The 16,704-nt window shown below is 27.3% G+C and overlaps 2 protein-coding genes across 2 annotated transcripts; both read right to left on the reverse strand.

Annotated features, from left to right (window-relative positions):
* Positions 1-6,021: 6,021 nt before the first annotated feature.
* On the reverse strand, positions 6,022-7,845 carry LOC112781040 (uncharacterized). The gene is made up of 3 exons (XM_025824532.1): positions 6,732-7,845; positions 6,270-6,641; positions 6,022-6,173 (listed from the first exon to the last, which is right to left on the reverse strand). The coding sequence occupies exons 1-3, from the start codon at positions 7,843-7,845 to the stop codon at positions 6,022-6,024; spliced, it is 1,638 nt and encodes a 545-aa protein (XP_025680317.1).
* Positions 7,846-12,261: 4,416 nt separating this feature from the next.
* On the reverse strand, positions 12,262-15,144 carry LOC112791206 (probable WRKY transcription factor 24). The gene is made up of 3 exons (XM_025833937.3): positions 14,303-15,144; positions 13,954-14,181; positions 12,262-12,938 (listed from the first exon to the last, which is right to left on the reverse strand). Exons 1-3 carry the CDS (start codon positions 14,674-14,676, stop codon positions 12,767-12,769), a joined length of 774 nt encoding a protein of 257 aa, XP_025689722.1. The 5' UTR covers positions 14,677-15,144; the 3' UTR covers positions 12,262-12,766.
* Positions 15,145-16,704: the final 1,560 nt, after the last annotated feature.

Below are 16,704 nucleotides of genomic sequence, written 5' to 3' on the forward strand. Positions count from 1 at the left end.
GGACAAGGACAATAATAGATAAAATAAACTAATTAAATAACTTAATTAGATAAAATATATTTCTAAATTTAGTTTAGATGTAGACCACTTACTTAAATTATATAGAGTAAAGCATCGTTTTTATCCCCAACGTTTGGGGTAAGTCTCAAAGTTGTCCCTAACGTTTCAATCGTCCTATTTAAGTCTCTAATGTTTCAAAATTGACTCAATATTGTCCTGCCGTTAGGAATCCGTTAATAAAATTGACGGCAGAACAAAATTGAGACGATTTTGAAACGTTAGGGACTTAAACAGGACGAAAACGTTGAGGACAAAAACGATACATAGAAATAAATTTTAATTTTATTTTTAAATAATATCAATTTTTTAGTGTACATAGTATTCAATTATTTTTAATCACATTTACACTTAATCACATTACTTTCATTCTAAATAAATTTATTTTTTTAATTTTACACTTAAAGTAATGTAATTTTTTATAAATAAATAAATTTTACATTATTTATTTAGAATGAAAGTATAAAATTTATTTATTTATAAAAAAATTATATTACTTTAAGCGTAAAATTATAAAAAAATAAGTAATGTGACTAAGTAATAAAAGTAAAATTACATTATTTAGAATTAAAGTGTAAAAGTATAAAAAAATTAATTCATTTTGAATGAAATTGTAAAATTATAAAAAAAATTATAAATAATGTGATTAAATAATGAAATTAAAATTACATTATTTAGAATGAAAGTATAAAATTTATTTATTTATAAAAAGATTACATTACTTAAGCGTAAAATTATAAAAAAATTAATTTATTTAGAATGAAAGTAATGTGATTAACTGTAATTTAAAAAATAATTGAATATTATGTACAGTCAAAATTAATATTATTGAAGGATAAAATAAAAATTTATTTCTATGTATCGTTTTTGTCCCCAACGTTTTCGTCCTATTTAAGTCCATAACGTTTCGAAATCGTCTCAATTTTGTCTCGCCGTCAATTCTGTTAACGGATCATTAACAGCAGGGCAACATTGAATCAATTTTGAAACGTTGGGGACTTAAATAGGACGATTAAAACGTTAGAGACAATTTTGGGACTTACCCCAAACGTTGGAGACAAAAACAATACTTTACTCAATTATATATTATTTTAGTTTCGATTCAAAATTGCCCACTGTTTTTTTTTAATCAATGTACGATGCATGATATTTAATTTCTAAGTAGTATTTTTATCGGTAATAACATTACTGGAATATAAATCTTTTAAAATTACGTCAATTTTATCTTGACATTATAGATTATAATACAAAAGATTTATAAAATCAAAATAATTTTATAAAATGGTCGTAAGAAACAAAAGTCTCCGTTGACTAAGAAGACCAAAATTTTCGTAAATAAAAAAAATCAAAATAATAAAATTTTTAGTTATTATTTTCATGTGAAACTGTTTAATTTTTTATTAATAATTAATTTTAATATTTGTTATCTAAAATTTAAAAAAAATTTACGTATATACTTTTACATTTGATTAGGTGTTAAGTCTGTTATACAAATAAAAATAATTAATTTGTATGCTTGTTGTTTAAAATTATTTTTTTCTATGTATATAAAAATATAATTAGATATAAGCATAAAAAAATTATATTGATAGTTATAAAATTAACTCAAAATTTTTTTTAACAGTTGAATCTTGATTCTAATTTTTAATCACAATATTAATATTTTCTTCAAATTATATGTAATAAATATTTGAAAGAAGAGAAGCGAAAAGAAAATATAGATTAGAAAGATAAGCGTGAAAACTTAAAATTAAACAAAAAAACTAAAAAAATATGTATATAATAATATTATTTTTATTTGAATTATATTATTTTGTTAATTTTATTTTTTGCAGAACATAAAAATAGAAAAAAATAGAAAATAAGAGAAAAGAGAGAAAAAGATAAAGAAGAATGAGAGAGGAAGTTTGTTAATTTTAGAAGAAAAATAATTATTTTAATTGTAATGAAAATATATTTGATGACATATTTTGATTTGTCAAATTATTAATATAAAATATAAATTATATATAGAGTGTGAAGGAGAAATAGAAATAGAAATAGAAAAGGAAGAGAAGTAGATGAGAAAATATAAGGAGTTGATTAATTTTGGAAAGAAATATTTTTTCTCAATTTTATTAAAAAAGTGTCATGTGACGACACATTTTGGTTATTAAATTAGTTAGTAATATATAATATATAATGTAGTTATATTTTAATTTTAATTTTAATGTAATTAAAAATATCATATTTTATATTTTAATTGTCAAATTTATAATTAGTTATTGATAATGATATATAAGAGAAATAGAATAAATGAAAAAATAAGAAAAAAATTTTTAATTTAAAAAAATTTAATTTTAGTAATAAAAAAATGATATAAAATTAATAATATATATAATAGATTCTCTATTGTTCCTTTTTGATCCCTAGTGCACAGAAGACAATAGTACTGAGCAGAAAAATCAATCACGCGAAGAAATTTGGAATTGAAGAAAAGGAAAATCGAAACGTACCTTTCGGTTTTATGTAGTCGATTATTGCAGATCATATGATTTAGCTAAGTTGTCGTATCCCAAACTATTAGTCGTCTGAAGAGTGATGAATCCTAGCCATGTGAAAAAAATAGCCTTGTACAGTTAAAATATAACTTAAACAGTATTGTTGACCCAAAACTTGCAGTCTTTGATAATTTTTTCCGGGTAAACGGCAAGACAGCTTTCTTAATATGGATGTTTTTAGTTAGAGAAAATTTCATTTTCATCTTACGTGATTATAAAATGATACTTTTTTTTATTTATAAAATATATATTTTTTTATAATTTTTAAAAAATTTTAATTTATTTTAATTTTTCTGTGTTAACTAATTTTAATTTTATCTATTTTTAAAAAAAATAAATTATTTTTTACAAAAATAACTTTTAATAAAAATTTTATTTTTTCGTCATTAATTTTTCTTACCAAAATATTTTTTAATAAATTATTTTTTATTGATTAAATTATATTTTTACCAAAATATTTTTAAAAAAAATTAATAATTAAATTATTCTTTTTAAGATATTCTTCAATAATTTTTTAATTATTAAATTATGATTTTACTAAAATTTTTGTTAATAACTTTTTTATATTTTACTATTAATTTTTCGATATTAATATATATTATTTTAATATTAAAAAAACTTAGTAAGATTATTTTTCAATATCAATATATATTAATTGTTATACATATTAATAATGGTAAATTTTTTTATTTAATTTTAAAATAATATACATTGATATCGAAAAATTAATAGTAAAATATAAAAAATTATTAACCAAAACTTTGATAAAATTATAATTTAATAATTAAAAAATTATTGAAGGGTATCTTAGAAAAAAATAATTTAATTATTAAATTTTTAAAAAAATATTTTGGTAAAAATATAATTTAATAAATAAAAATTAATTTATTAAATAGTATTTTGGTAAGTAAAATTTAATGATAAAAAAATAAAATTTTTGTTAAAGGATATTTTTGTAAAAAATATTTTTTTTGAAAAATAGATAAAGTTAATATTAGTTAACACAAAAAATTTAAAATAGATTAAAGATGAGGTTTTTTAAAAGTTATAAGGGAAGAGAATATACATTTTATAAATAGAGGGAAGGAGAACGTCAATTTAGCATCTCGTAGGAGAGAGAAGTAAAATTTTCTCTTTTAATAAATATCCATCTTTAACTCCTCCCGAACAATTACTATTTTGAGAAAAATAAAATTTTAAAAGTTATCTAATAAAAAAAATTAAAATTTATTTTATTTAATATTTATTAAAATTAATAAATATTAAAAAAACAAGTTTGAGATGTTTTTTTATAGCATTACTGAATTTAAAATATATAAATAATAACACTACAAGCCATAGGAGTTTTATTGACAGTCGTACCGATTGCCAAGACGTTGGTAATTAATTTTAGGTTTAATTATTCTATTAGTATGTATAATTTTTTATATTTTTATTAAATTTATAATTAGGTCATTGTATTTTTTTTAATTTTATAAATAGATTCTTATTAGTGTAAAACATGTTAGAGTTAATAGAATATTTTTCTGCAAATTTAAGATATTTATAATTAGAAAACAAATTATATCTTTGACTAAATATTTTTTGAGAGAAATATTTTATTTATTGTAATATTTTTAATACAAAAAAATTTAATTACAAAATTAAAAGTATAAAGTATCTAATTATAAATTTAATAAAATTATAGAGATCAATAAAATAATTAGACCTTAAATTTGTCGACAATTGTGTCATCGATAAAGATATTGGATAAGTTGACTTTGAAATATCCAACAAATATTACAGACATCTCAGACTGTCGATAATAATAAAATAATAATACCGACAGCAAACACCGTTGATAAATTAAACGGTTAAAATTATAGGAAATATTTTAAGTGCATCGGGAGTATCGGTACACCAGTTGTTTTAACTGTTGATCTGAATTATAAAAAATATATATAATATATATTAATTAAAATCAACGGTTAAAACAACTGGTGCACTGGTACTCTCCAGTGCACTTGAAATGTTTCCAAAATTATAAATCTCATATTAGTCATCGGTAGAATTACATGACAGAAAAAATATTAAAAATAAGTTAAAGTTAACGATCGATAATATTAAATAAATATTTTAAAATTTTTGGAAATTATGCAACACTGATGTGGCTAAGCCGTTGGTAAAATTGATTCTTGTTTTGGGTTATATATATTTATTATTTATATATTCAAACACTTAGTTACACCATTTAACTATCTAAATAAAATCTTACACCAATAAATGATATATAAAAATGTTTTTTGTCAAATTTGAATAACTAGTAAATGTACAATCTTATTACAAATTTAAAAACAACAATCTAACGAACAATCTCGACTATTCTGGTAGCAAGTTTAGTCTCCAAATATCACTGAAAATCTGCAACAAATCACAATTGAACAACAGTCGAACTCATAAAGTTAAAAAGTCGGGGGCACTCAAAACGATCTAATAAACGAGATTAATAGAAAAAATTAAATCGATTAAATTGAAGAAAAAATCACCACAAACATAATGATAATGCCAAAATTTTGATTATTAGAGTTCCGACGATAGAGAAATTTTAGAAAGAAAGTGCGATGAGATGAGAGAGTGAGAGTGTTGAATGAGAGAGAGAGAGAGTTGTGAAATGAGGAAGAAAGAGAATGAAGTTGTATTGCTTTAAATTCAGCATCACCTTTACTGACGGACGAGAAGATCGTCAGTAATAATAAATGAGTACTGCTAGGAGCCAATGGTCTAAGTGTACAATGTGTATAATAGACTATTGAGTTACAAAATGAACATCATCCATACTATCCAGAATAACCATCTGAATACTAGGGTAATAAACATCTCAGGTCTTGAAACCACTCATCCTGATTTTGGGGTTCACCAAGGATCGAACTCTTGACCTTTCGAATCTAGAACTCTAATACCATGTCATGATACCATCCTAAAAACTTCAATTGATGGAAAAGAATAACACTAATAGTTATATCTCTAATACTCCCTAAACCTCCATTGTACACATTGTACAAATATTCCATTGGCTCCCTATCCTTTCTCATAATAAATACCAAGGTTGCGAGAACCGGACTGGTCAATAAACCGATGAGGTCAATGGTTCAATAATTCACTGGTTCGGTCGGAGTTCAACCGGTTTAATAAAATATTAAATAAAATTATTAAAAAACCTAAAAATAATTTTAAATATATAAATTCAATAATTTCTAACTTAATAAAATTTAAATTTTCACATAATAAATTATCCATAATTTAATATTAGAGGTTCACAAACAACTTCAAACATCAAAGTTTATAACTAAACCAAAAAAAACGCACATAATGACAAACCCATAATGTTCTACATTCAAAAGAAACAATTACTAGCAAGTTTTCAACTAATCAAAGGTGCAACTCATCAAAAATCATAATTATCATTAAGTGTTCCAATATCTCCATCATAAATAGGTGATCCAAAGCCACCATCATCAGAAGTACCACCAAAAGAAGCTGTATTTGAAGAATCAGCAACATTAGGCAAATCCACATTAACTTCCATATCTCCTCCATCTAATAAAATAAAATAGAAAACCAAGAAAAAATTAAAGTTATAACTTTACAACAGATATCTTTAGTAAATGAAATAAGTTTTGCTATTTCAATCACCTTTAGGATATGAAGGCATAGCATTATCTATGTAAATTAAATTTTCAATGCCTTCGATGTCTCCATTAGTAAATTCAGGATCATCTTCATCCAGCATTATCCAAAAATCTACTATGTCAATGCTTTGAACGTCAATTGGATCATAATTCTTCTTCTTGCGATGCATTCTAGATTGAAGGCGTAGATTATAAGTCACATAAACAATGTCACTTAGCCTTTGATGCTCTAATCGGTTCCTCCTCTTTGAATGGATTTGTTCAAAGAGGCTCCAGTTCCTCTCACATCCGGATGATGAAGATGTTTGATGAAGAAGACGAATTGCCATTTTTTGCAAGTTAGGAGCATTCCCACCGTGTAGCCTCCACCATTCACCTACCAGGATATGAAAGTCAAACATCAATTCTCATTCAATATTTAAAAAAATCTTCAAAGTAAATTGAACATAGAAATATAATAACTTACCAGATTCAAGTCTCTTAATTTCTTTCAAAGCACTTTTCCTTCCAAAACTTTCTTTTCGATCTCGATACAACTGTATCTCTTGCATTGTAGCAACCGAGTCATCGCAAAGAGTTTCAATATCAAATAAATCAAGCAAAGACCTCAAGATATTTGCCTTCTCAACAAACCCCTCACTATAGAAGAAATCTAGATTCAAAAAGTATGCTGCTACATGGAGGTCACGCTTCAAATGCTTATCCCACTGCATTTTCAAGATACTTGTATAAGGTGTGTATGCAGATTTTCTATTTCTAAACATTGTCTTGATAGCAATTTTGGCTCTTTGCCTGTTCTCATACATAATACCCAGAGAAGGTTTCTCATCAGCATCAACAAGCTTCAATAACTTAATAAGAGGACCAACAAGCATAACAGTAGTAATACAATCATCCCAAAACTTACTATCCAAGATAATTGAGCTAACCATCTTCCCATTGACACTCTTGGATAATTTATGAGAAATGAAATATTTGTCCACCACCAATGTTTGCAAGTGTTCCTTATGATCATATATACTTTTCAAAGTAATGAAAACAGTAGCAAAACGTGTAACTCCTGGTCGAACAATTTCTTTCCAATCTTTTCTTTTTCTAAGCCATGACAAGAAAATCATATGATTGTAAACAAACACAGTCATTTTTGAAGCACAAGAGGCAAGGTCAGATATGTGAGGAATACTTGCTATGTCTTTCAAAATAAGATTGATGCAGTGAGCAGCACAAGTAGACCAAAAAATGTTTGGATACTTTTCATGAATGAGTTTTCCAGCAGATACATAATTCGCAGCATTATCAGTAATCACATGCACAATGTTACTAGACCCAACCCACTCAATAACCTCAGCAAACAATTTAAACAAGGTATCGACAGTTTTTATCATATCAGAAGCATCATCAGACTTAACAAATGACATACCAGCAGGACAATAAACAAGAAAATTAATTAACGTATGCTGCCTTTGATCAGTCCAGCCATCTGCCATCAGTGTACAACCAGTGCTTTTCCACGAGCTCCTATAGCCTTCAACAAGCAACTGACACTCCTTCTTAAGATCGGCTAGCAAATGAACTCTCATTTCATCATATGACAGTTCCTTGAAACCAGGTCCAATTGTAGCAACGCCGTCCAAGGAAGGTTAAAAGTAAGGCTATTGAATTACATTGAATGGAATCCGTGCATCAATGATCCATCTTGCAAGCCCCAACTTAACCTTGTGCACAACTTGTTTACTGGCCAAGACACTTTTCAAACTTGGTTGAGAGCCTGGCGTAGTCCTTCCCTTAAAATAACTTCCAATTGGAGTAGCAGCAATCACTCTTCTCTTTCGTTTGTCTCCCATTGTTGCAGGAGCCGGAGGTTGTACAGGATTAGGCGCTTCACACTCTTCTTCCGCTTGTGTTTCACTTTCCACATCATAACATTCAGCTGTAAATTTTCTTTTTTCTACCTTATTTTTTTTGTTTTTCTCCAAAAGCCTTTTGAATTGAAGTTCAACATCTTCAGTTACTTTGTTACAAACTTTAATTTGTCCAGGAATTTTTGCACGATGATATTTCATTCTATATATCCCCCTTCCATTGTAGGTATTCAAGCAGAAAATACATGTATATTGAGCCTTGTTATTTTTGTCATACTTCACTGTAAAATATTGCCAAGTTTGATCAGATTTATCTCTGGATGAACCAGTTTGAGAATCTTGAACAGCATTATCTTGTGGCTGTGGGTTACTTTGTGATTGTTCCATCTGTAACAATCAGAAAATCAAAGACCAAAAAATAACTTCAGAAAACCATGAACAAATAAATAATTCAGCAACCAAAATCATGAAGCAGCAACTCATTTCATCATGAACAAATAACCTCAGAAAATCAAAAACCAAAATCATGAAGCAGCAAAGAATTTTTCTGATAACCTCATCATGAATCCAGATAACAAATCATGAACAGATACCAAATCATGAATCCAGATAACAAAACATGAACAGATAACAAATCATGAATCCAGATAACAAATCATGAACACAGATAACAAATCATGAACATATAACAAATCATGAAAACAGATAACAAAACATGAACACAGATAACAAATCATGAACAGATAACAAATAAATCAAAATCGCAAACTAATAAATCCTAAAATCAAGCACAGAAAATCAGAAGGCAGCGAGGTGGAAGGATGAGGCGACGAAGAAACAGGAGTCGAGGTGGAAGGCGCAAACGAATAAGAACAGAGTATTACCGGCGGAGAGTAACGGCGACGAAGGAGGAGGGGAGCTCGGCGAGAAAACAGGACGCCGTGGTGGTTGTCGTGGTCAACGCCGTCGCTGCTGTGGCTGTGGGATGCGGTGGCGATGGCGGTGGGATGCAGTGGCGATGGTGGTGGCTGCTCGATCGTGGCCCGTGGGTGATTTCTCTTTTGGCTTCTCACTTCTGGAGTTCTGGGTGAGACTGAGATTAGGGCTTCATTGTTTAGGCGTTTAGCATTTCTTTTTTTTTTTATTTTTTAACCTCCAAAACGACGCCGTTTAGCAATTTAAATTTTAAACCAAAAATTACTAAAAAACTGGACAGTTTTCTCGGTTCACCGGTTAACTGTCAATTCGACTAGTTTTTTTATCGGTTTTTTATTAAACAGTTTCTAATTTTATCCGGACCGACTAAATAACCGATTCTCGGTTAATCTGATTGAACCGGCCAATCCGATTCGATTTTCAGAACCATAATAAATACCAACGTCAAGCTAAAAAACGCAGTATTTCATTAAGATTGTTTTATCAATGACTTACCAATGTCCAAACCACTAGTAATATTCATTCACCCACAAGTTTTGAATATTTCGATTATTACTTTATTAACGACACATCCGTCAGTAATACCCTAATGTTATAATAATTTAATTTCAAAATTAAGTAAATATTAAATTACATTTACCTATAGACTACGGCCAGACCGTCATTAATTACTTTATTTTTATTTTACAAAAAAATATTTTATTTGTTGCATATTACCGAAAATAATTAATATAAATATTATTTTTTATTAATAAAGATATATATACATATATATATATATATATATATATATATATATATATATATATATATATATTATAGACAACCAAACCGTCCGTAACAAATTAACGAAATTAGTTAAATACCGATGGCACAGGAGTCAATAATGAGAAGAGTCAGCAAAATTAGCGTACACCAATCAATGTCAAATGTTATTGATGGCCAAGACGTCAGTAAATAAATTTTCTAAAAGAAAATAAAACACGTCCAAATTTATTGACGCTTGACGTTATAACCAACAGCATAGTAGTAGTGTAAAATGACTACGTAGTAGTGTAAAATGACTTTAAAATATATTGTTTTTGACAAATTAAATCAAATATTTAATAAATTTACTTATATTCCTATGTATTTTTGTTCATTTTATCAAGGTTTCATCATTTATATCTTTTAAAATTCATTTGGAAAAAATGATAAACTTTTGAGGTTGTAAAATAGATATTTATTTTTTGGATAAAGTATATTTTTTGTTATTGAAGTTTAGTAAAAGTTTTAAAAATATTTTTAAGTTTTATTTTGTTTTAATTTTATCCCAAAAATTTTTGATTTGGATCAAATATACTCCCGATAGCTAAATTTTAAAAAAATTTAAGACCAATCCAACAAAAATGTATGAAAATTATACTTGATTTGCTTGTGTTGAAAGGTTGCTCTTATAAAATTGTCGTTACATTGGTCTTAAAATTTTTAAAAATTAGCAGTCAGAGGTATAATTAATGCAAATTGAAAATTTTTGAGACAAAATTGAAACAAAACAGAACTTAAAAGTATTTTTAAAATTGTCAAATTTTAAAAGTAAAAAATATATTTTACTCTTATTTTTTTTAATACCCAGTATTTGAATATGAGTCATTAATTAAAATAATTAAAATACTATATACTAACGAAAAATCAGTTATAATATATTTATATATAAATATATATGTAACTTAATTTATTTATAATATTTATTTTATATTTAATATATATTTTATATTAATAATTAATTTTAATATACATCAACTCATCAAGCATGGTGGTAAAAAAAATATGCATCTTTTACTCTCTCTCGAGTCTCGACCATGTGTTCGTATAGAAAAGATGAAAAGCGAAAATATTTTTAGAAAGGCTTGGGACAATTGGAGTTACGACAAATGAACAGCAATAGAGCAGAGTTTGTTATTTATTTATTTATTTAAAAAAAGAAGAATTGACAACGTTAAAGAAACAGTTGGAGATGGAAAATGGAATTGGGAGGCACGGGTATGAGAAGGACGGGTGAAATGGTCATCTTGTGGGTGTCGGAGAGCTTACCCTACAATGGTGGCCCCCTTCAGTGCCATCAGTTTTTTGCAACAGCTACACCACTTTCATCTTTATCACATTTATTCATCTTCATTATATTGCAAAACGTTTTCAGATTGAGGAAAAAAACAGAGAAGTAACGGATCCACCAATCTCAGTGACTACGGCGTAACTAATTTATAAACGAAGACCAACAAAAACAAGAACCGAATAAAAATTAAAAAATATTAACCCGGTAGATATTGGGCCTAATTGAATGAGAAAAAAGACATAGAGAAAAAAACCAAAGCCCAAGGGCCGAACCAACCAATTATCATTTTTTTATGTGCCTTTTTAAAAATAATATAGTGTAAACCAATATATATATATATATATATATATATATATATATATATATATATATATATATATATATATATATATATATATTAAGTATTGTTGTTTTACAAAACTTTTTTTTCCCTACCAAAAGCAATTTTTTTCTTGTGACAGACCAATCTTTTTTTTCAATAATCAATAAATATCATTTTTAAGTCTCTTATAATATAATAATAATAATAATAATAATAAAAAACCTTTTAATCCAACTTAAATTAATTAAACAGTTAATTCACACGTTCACTTAGACAATGCAAGTATTATTACTTTATCTAAAATTATAAAAAATAATGTTAAGAGACTAATATTTTTTATATAAAAAATAGAGAGCCTGATGATATTAGTTTAATTTTAATGTATTATTAGTATAAAATGGTTTTGCACATATTTATGAATTATATATTATTAAATCAGTAAAAATAATTATTTTTTACATCAACGATATAAATGATCATCTATAAAAATAAATGTAATTAGACCAATATATAAAATATGTTATTCAATATATCAAAATTAAACCTCAAAACTAATATTTGAAATTTATTTTATATAAAAAGTAGTGAAATCAAATCATTTTGAGCAAGCTGAGTGTGTCTAAAAATTTTCCTCAACGATGAAAGCTTTGCAAAAGCTTACTCGTTTAAGTTAGATTCGCACGGTATATAATCTGAATTTTCAGAATAATTCCTGTTACCGGGTCGGACCTCATAACGATTATAGTCTAACTAGATAGGCAGGTATATAAACAAGTTATAATGATCGATCTAAAATTCTAATCAAATATGTCTTTGCTTCAGCCGTAGTTACATAAATAGAAGAAGCCCATCAGAAAAGTAGGGCAACTTACGAATTCACTGGTATCTTATTTCTTTCATAAAACACCAAGATATATTAATATTACTACATGCATGTTAAGTAATTATAAAAAGTAGACACAAATCAAGCACACTGGTATGGTATGTGCTTGGAATAAGGGATGAAAATGGAAGGAGTGGGTATATATATATATATATATATATATATGGAGAAGAGTATATATACATGTGCATGCATCCATAAAATCCAAAAACATGCACATTATATGGTAAATTTTGCCTCTTCACCAATTCCCTCTCTACCTACTCCAATTTCATCTCTACCAAGCACACCCTTTGGAAGCTACACATATAAAAATATGCAACGTACAACATTCATCATATTATAAGTTATAAATATATAAATTTTGATGTTGGTGTTGATGATCATCGTATATATATGACTACTACCAGAAGAAGTTGGTAAGTTGAGAGGGAGGTTGAGAGTCTTCAACATCATTGGATGGAGTGTGTGCATGTCTTCCTTCGTATGTTGTTATCACCATTCTTGGATCCTCAGCTAAGCGCTCCACACGTTTCTTTACGCGACAATTGTCTTGTGTGCAACGGTAGTAGCTTCTGCACATGCATCGTAAACATGCTTCTTCAATCATTATTCTTACTATTAATTCATCTTTATGTCAAATAATTAATGGCCAAAGTCTTAATTGAATTCAGAAAATATATATGGCATGCATGTGCCAATAATTGTGGTATATATTAGTCACACTACTAAACAAATCTTCATGATGCTAAAGTAATAAGTGGGTACTGCAGATTGAATCATTTCACTCTTTTTGAGTGTTCTCATTTTCCATAGTAAAAAATCATGAAGGCACACGAAAATGTTATGATGAAGGACTTGGTTAATTATGGGGCTTCTATAATGCATCAGGGAAATATAGCGAAGAAAAACAAATTTTGAATTTGAATGAGCTTCATTACATGCATTTACACGAAAAATAAACTAAACAATATCTAACCGCCATAATTAATTTTGGAGACTTACATATAATTTTTTTATGTGAAGTTAATAATTAAAATTTATTAAAAAATTATTTGATATGTTTGATTAAATTATTATCAAATAAATTTTAACTATTAATTTTATATAAAGAATACTGCATCCTAACTTTTCACCATAATTAATAGTAACTCTTCTATTCTCATTCTGTCATTAGCAAAAATTCTTTTATGTTCCATGCTTTTCTTTTTCTCCCTCAAACTTGACATAAAGTGAAAAATCTTGCTTTAATAATTATTGTTGTCATCCCCACACATTATTCAAGAAAACTAAAATCTTCCCAAAACCCAGAAGCTAGCCTCAAAGCCAATGTGCGTGGGTGAAGACTGATAAAAAAAAAAAAGCAATAATGTGATAGGGGTGTGGGAAAGATTGGAGAGAGAATGAATCACCATTAGTATATAAAACATGTGTTGGTGTATAGTACAACCGCTACAAGGTTTAAACAGAAAAATTAAATAAACTGACATGTATTAATCTATTATTGTTTCAACTTTTTATACTAAAGCAAAAACAAGAAGAGAAAAACTTTGAACCACAATAGCATTAATAAAAAACGAAAGTATGTACCTGGGATGCTGTGTGTTCTTGACCACTTTTTGACCGTACTTCCTCCATTTGTAGCCATCGTCCAAGACATCTACATCGCTCATAGTCTTGAAGCAAAACCTAGGCTCTCTAACCTTTCGTCTTCCCTTGATTTTCTTCATCTTAATGGTAGGAACCCCCACATGATGATGATGATTATCTACTACATTTCTTTTACTGCTGAAGCAATCAGGTACTTCTCCCGTTGCCCTATATGGAAACCAAACCCGTGACTCACTATCTCTATACATATAATTACGTTATCTCATTTTCCAAAAATAGTTTATCAACAAGGAAAAAACAACTTCAATAAAAGAATTAATGTTCTCACCATGGATTACTTATAGTGGATCTGTTCAAAGATAGGAACTGAGGTCCAAGAAAAGTTGTAGAGGTGAGGTCCAATCCTGATTTTTGTTGCGCATCAGTTGCGAGTAGGGTTTCAGCGGTTAGGTTTGATGTTGAATCAGCTTGATCAGATGCAAGTGAATTTGGAGATAATATGGAAGAGAAGGGTTTCAATAACGAGTAGCAGGGTTGTTGTTGATTGCATCCCAAAGGAGAAGTAGGGAAGATCATGTTTGTTGGTAGAAGAGGAAGAAATCCCATTTCTGTAGCCATATTCTCATTATCATGATGATCTTGCTCCCCAAATAAGCTTTGGTTATTAACCATAGTTTGTGAAGTTGTTGTTGTTGACATCATAATAATAACTCCTACTTATTACTATTAGTACCAAGATGATGATCCAATATATATATATATAGAAAGATGATGATGATCTTTGTGAGGAGCAAGAATGTTTTTTTCTCTCTCTATTTTTGGAAGCTATTACACTATAACTTATATATAGTGTTTACAAAACCCAATAACTTTCCCTTTTGCTCTTTGCCCCTCTCTCTCTGCTATATTCTAAACATGTGATGGGGGAATTGATAATCTCTTGGATTTAGAATAAAACAAACAATGTTTGAAAGTAACAAATAGCTGAAAATGTTGAAAAAGGGAAAGCGAAGAATATGCTAAAAAGTGAAGAAAGATAATAGGAAAGAAGAGAGACTTTTCGTGTAGTATAGCATACCTTTATTTATTTATTTTTCAATTTACAATGGAAGAAGCTATCAGTTTGTCCTCAAGTCGTAGTATAGTGATGGCACTGTTCGTGTGTGTGCTAATAATAATAAAAAGCTTCTGGGAAAAACTGGTTAGTGGAATTTCACTGTGCCATGGAGGTCAACAATAGACGACAAAAATTCGTAAAAAATATTATTTATATACTAAAATTAATTACTATTATATATAAATATATGTAATTTAATTTATTTTTAATATATATTTTATATTAATAACTAATTTTAATAATTAATTTTAGTTTGCCCTCAAAATCTATATGAAACTTCCATGCAACATCCTCCCCTATATATGTTGTTACTGTAGAATTGTAGGTTATTATTATTATATCAGAAGAATATTAAAAAATTATTAAAATTTATTATTTTTAATTAATAATTAATTATTAATACTAAAAATATAAATTAAAAATGTATTAAATTATTAGAGTAAAAAACTTATATTAATAATTAAAAATAATAAATTTTCTGAATTTTTTTAGTTTTTTTTTCGTTATTTAATATGGGAAAAAGCAAAAGCCTAATATTAATAATGATGAGTGCACAATAATAGAGATAGATACATAGAATCAAATGTATATATAAGTGATGAAAAAAATTAATCCATCATATATTCATCATCAATTCAGTGTAAAGTATCTATATATCTATCACTTTCTCCGGTGTTTGTTTATTATTAAGATCATTTTTATTATAAAAATATTTCTTTTCTGGGGGACCAATTTCATATATTGAATGTTAATATATATTATTCATTTAATATATATACTATATAATGATTATATATATTGGATGCATTTCTCTCTCTGCTGCATCGGCGGTGAAGCATCATTATGGTGGGTGATTGCTCATTTGACTTTTGGGATCAAAAAAGCTTCTTGCCTTTCTCATATCCCTTTTGCTCTTTTAACTTTCTAAACTCGAACTAACCCCACATTCACCTACCTTTTTTCTCAAATTCCAAAACCCCAAACTTATAATATTGTTATCATCTCATATGAATTAATTAAGAGGGTGACAACCATGATTAATTACTTCATATTCTTTTGTCATGCCTAAAAATTTGTGGACCATCTGGACAATTGAAAGCGTCCAGTTTATCTACCGTTCAAGAATTTAGCCACAATATATAATAATTCAGTTAATAATAATTATGTTCTCTTTTTGTTACTTGTCATTAACTAATAAGCACATAAAATGATGAAGTACATTTTTTGTAGAAACTGATGAGTGAAGTAAAAAGTATAGCTATTGAGTAAGAAATCTTACAATTAAGTAGATTATTAGATGATTATATACACATAAGTAGCAAAGCCAAAGTGACAAATATAATTACTTTTTGAACTCTAGGAGTCTATATTACAGTGTTTGTTACCCCTTCTTTGTTAGTTTGTTGGTATTCCCAAAAAAACAAGGCAGCTATTTCATCTTGTAGCTCTTAGATTAATTTAACAATTCCCCTAAATAGATGATAGAGATGGTAAACAATGGATTACATTTTAGGTTCACTAAATATGAATAAATTTAATTAATATTTTAAATTTTAAAATTAAAATTAACTTTTTTGTTAACCTATTATTTTTTACGTTGTTAAAAAAAATAT

The sequence above is a fragment of the Arachis hypogaea genome, chromosome 3 (genome assembly GCF_003086295.3).
Source record: "Arachis hypogaea cultivar Tifrunner chromosome 3, arahy.Tifrunner.gnm2.J5K5, whole genome shotgun sequence".
NCBI lineage: Eukaryota > Viridiplantae > Streptophyta > Magnoliopsida > Fabales > Fabaceae > Arachis > Arachis hypogaea.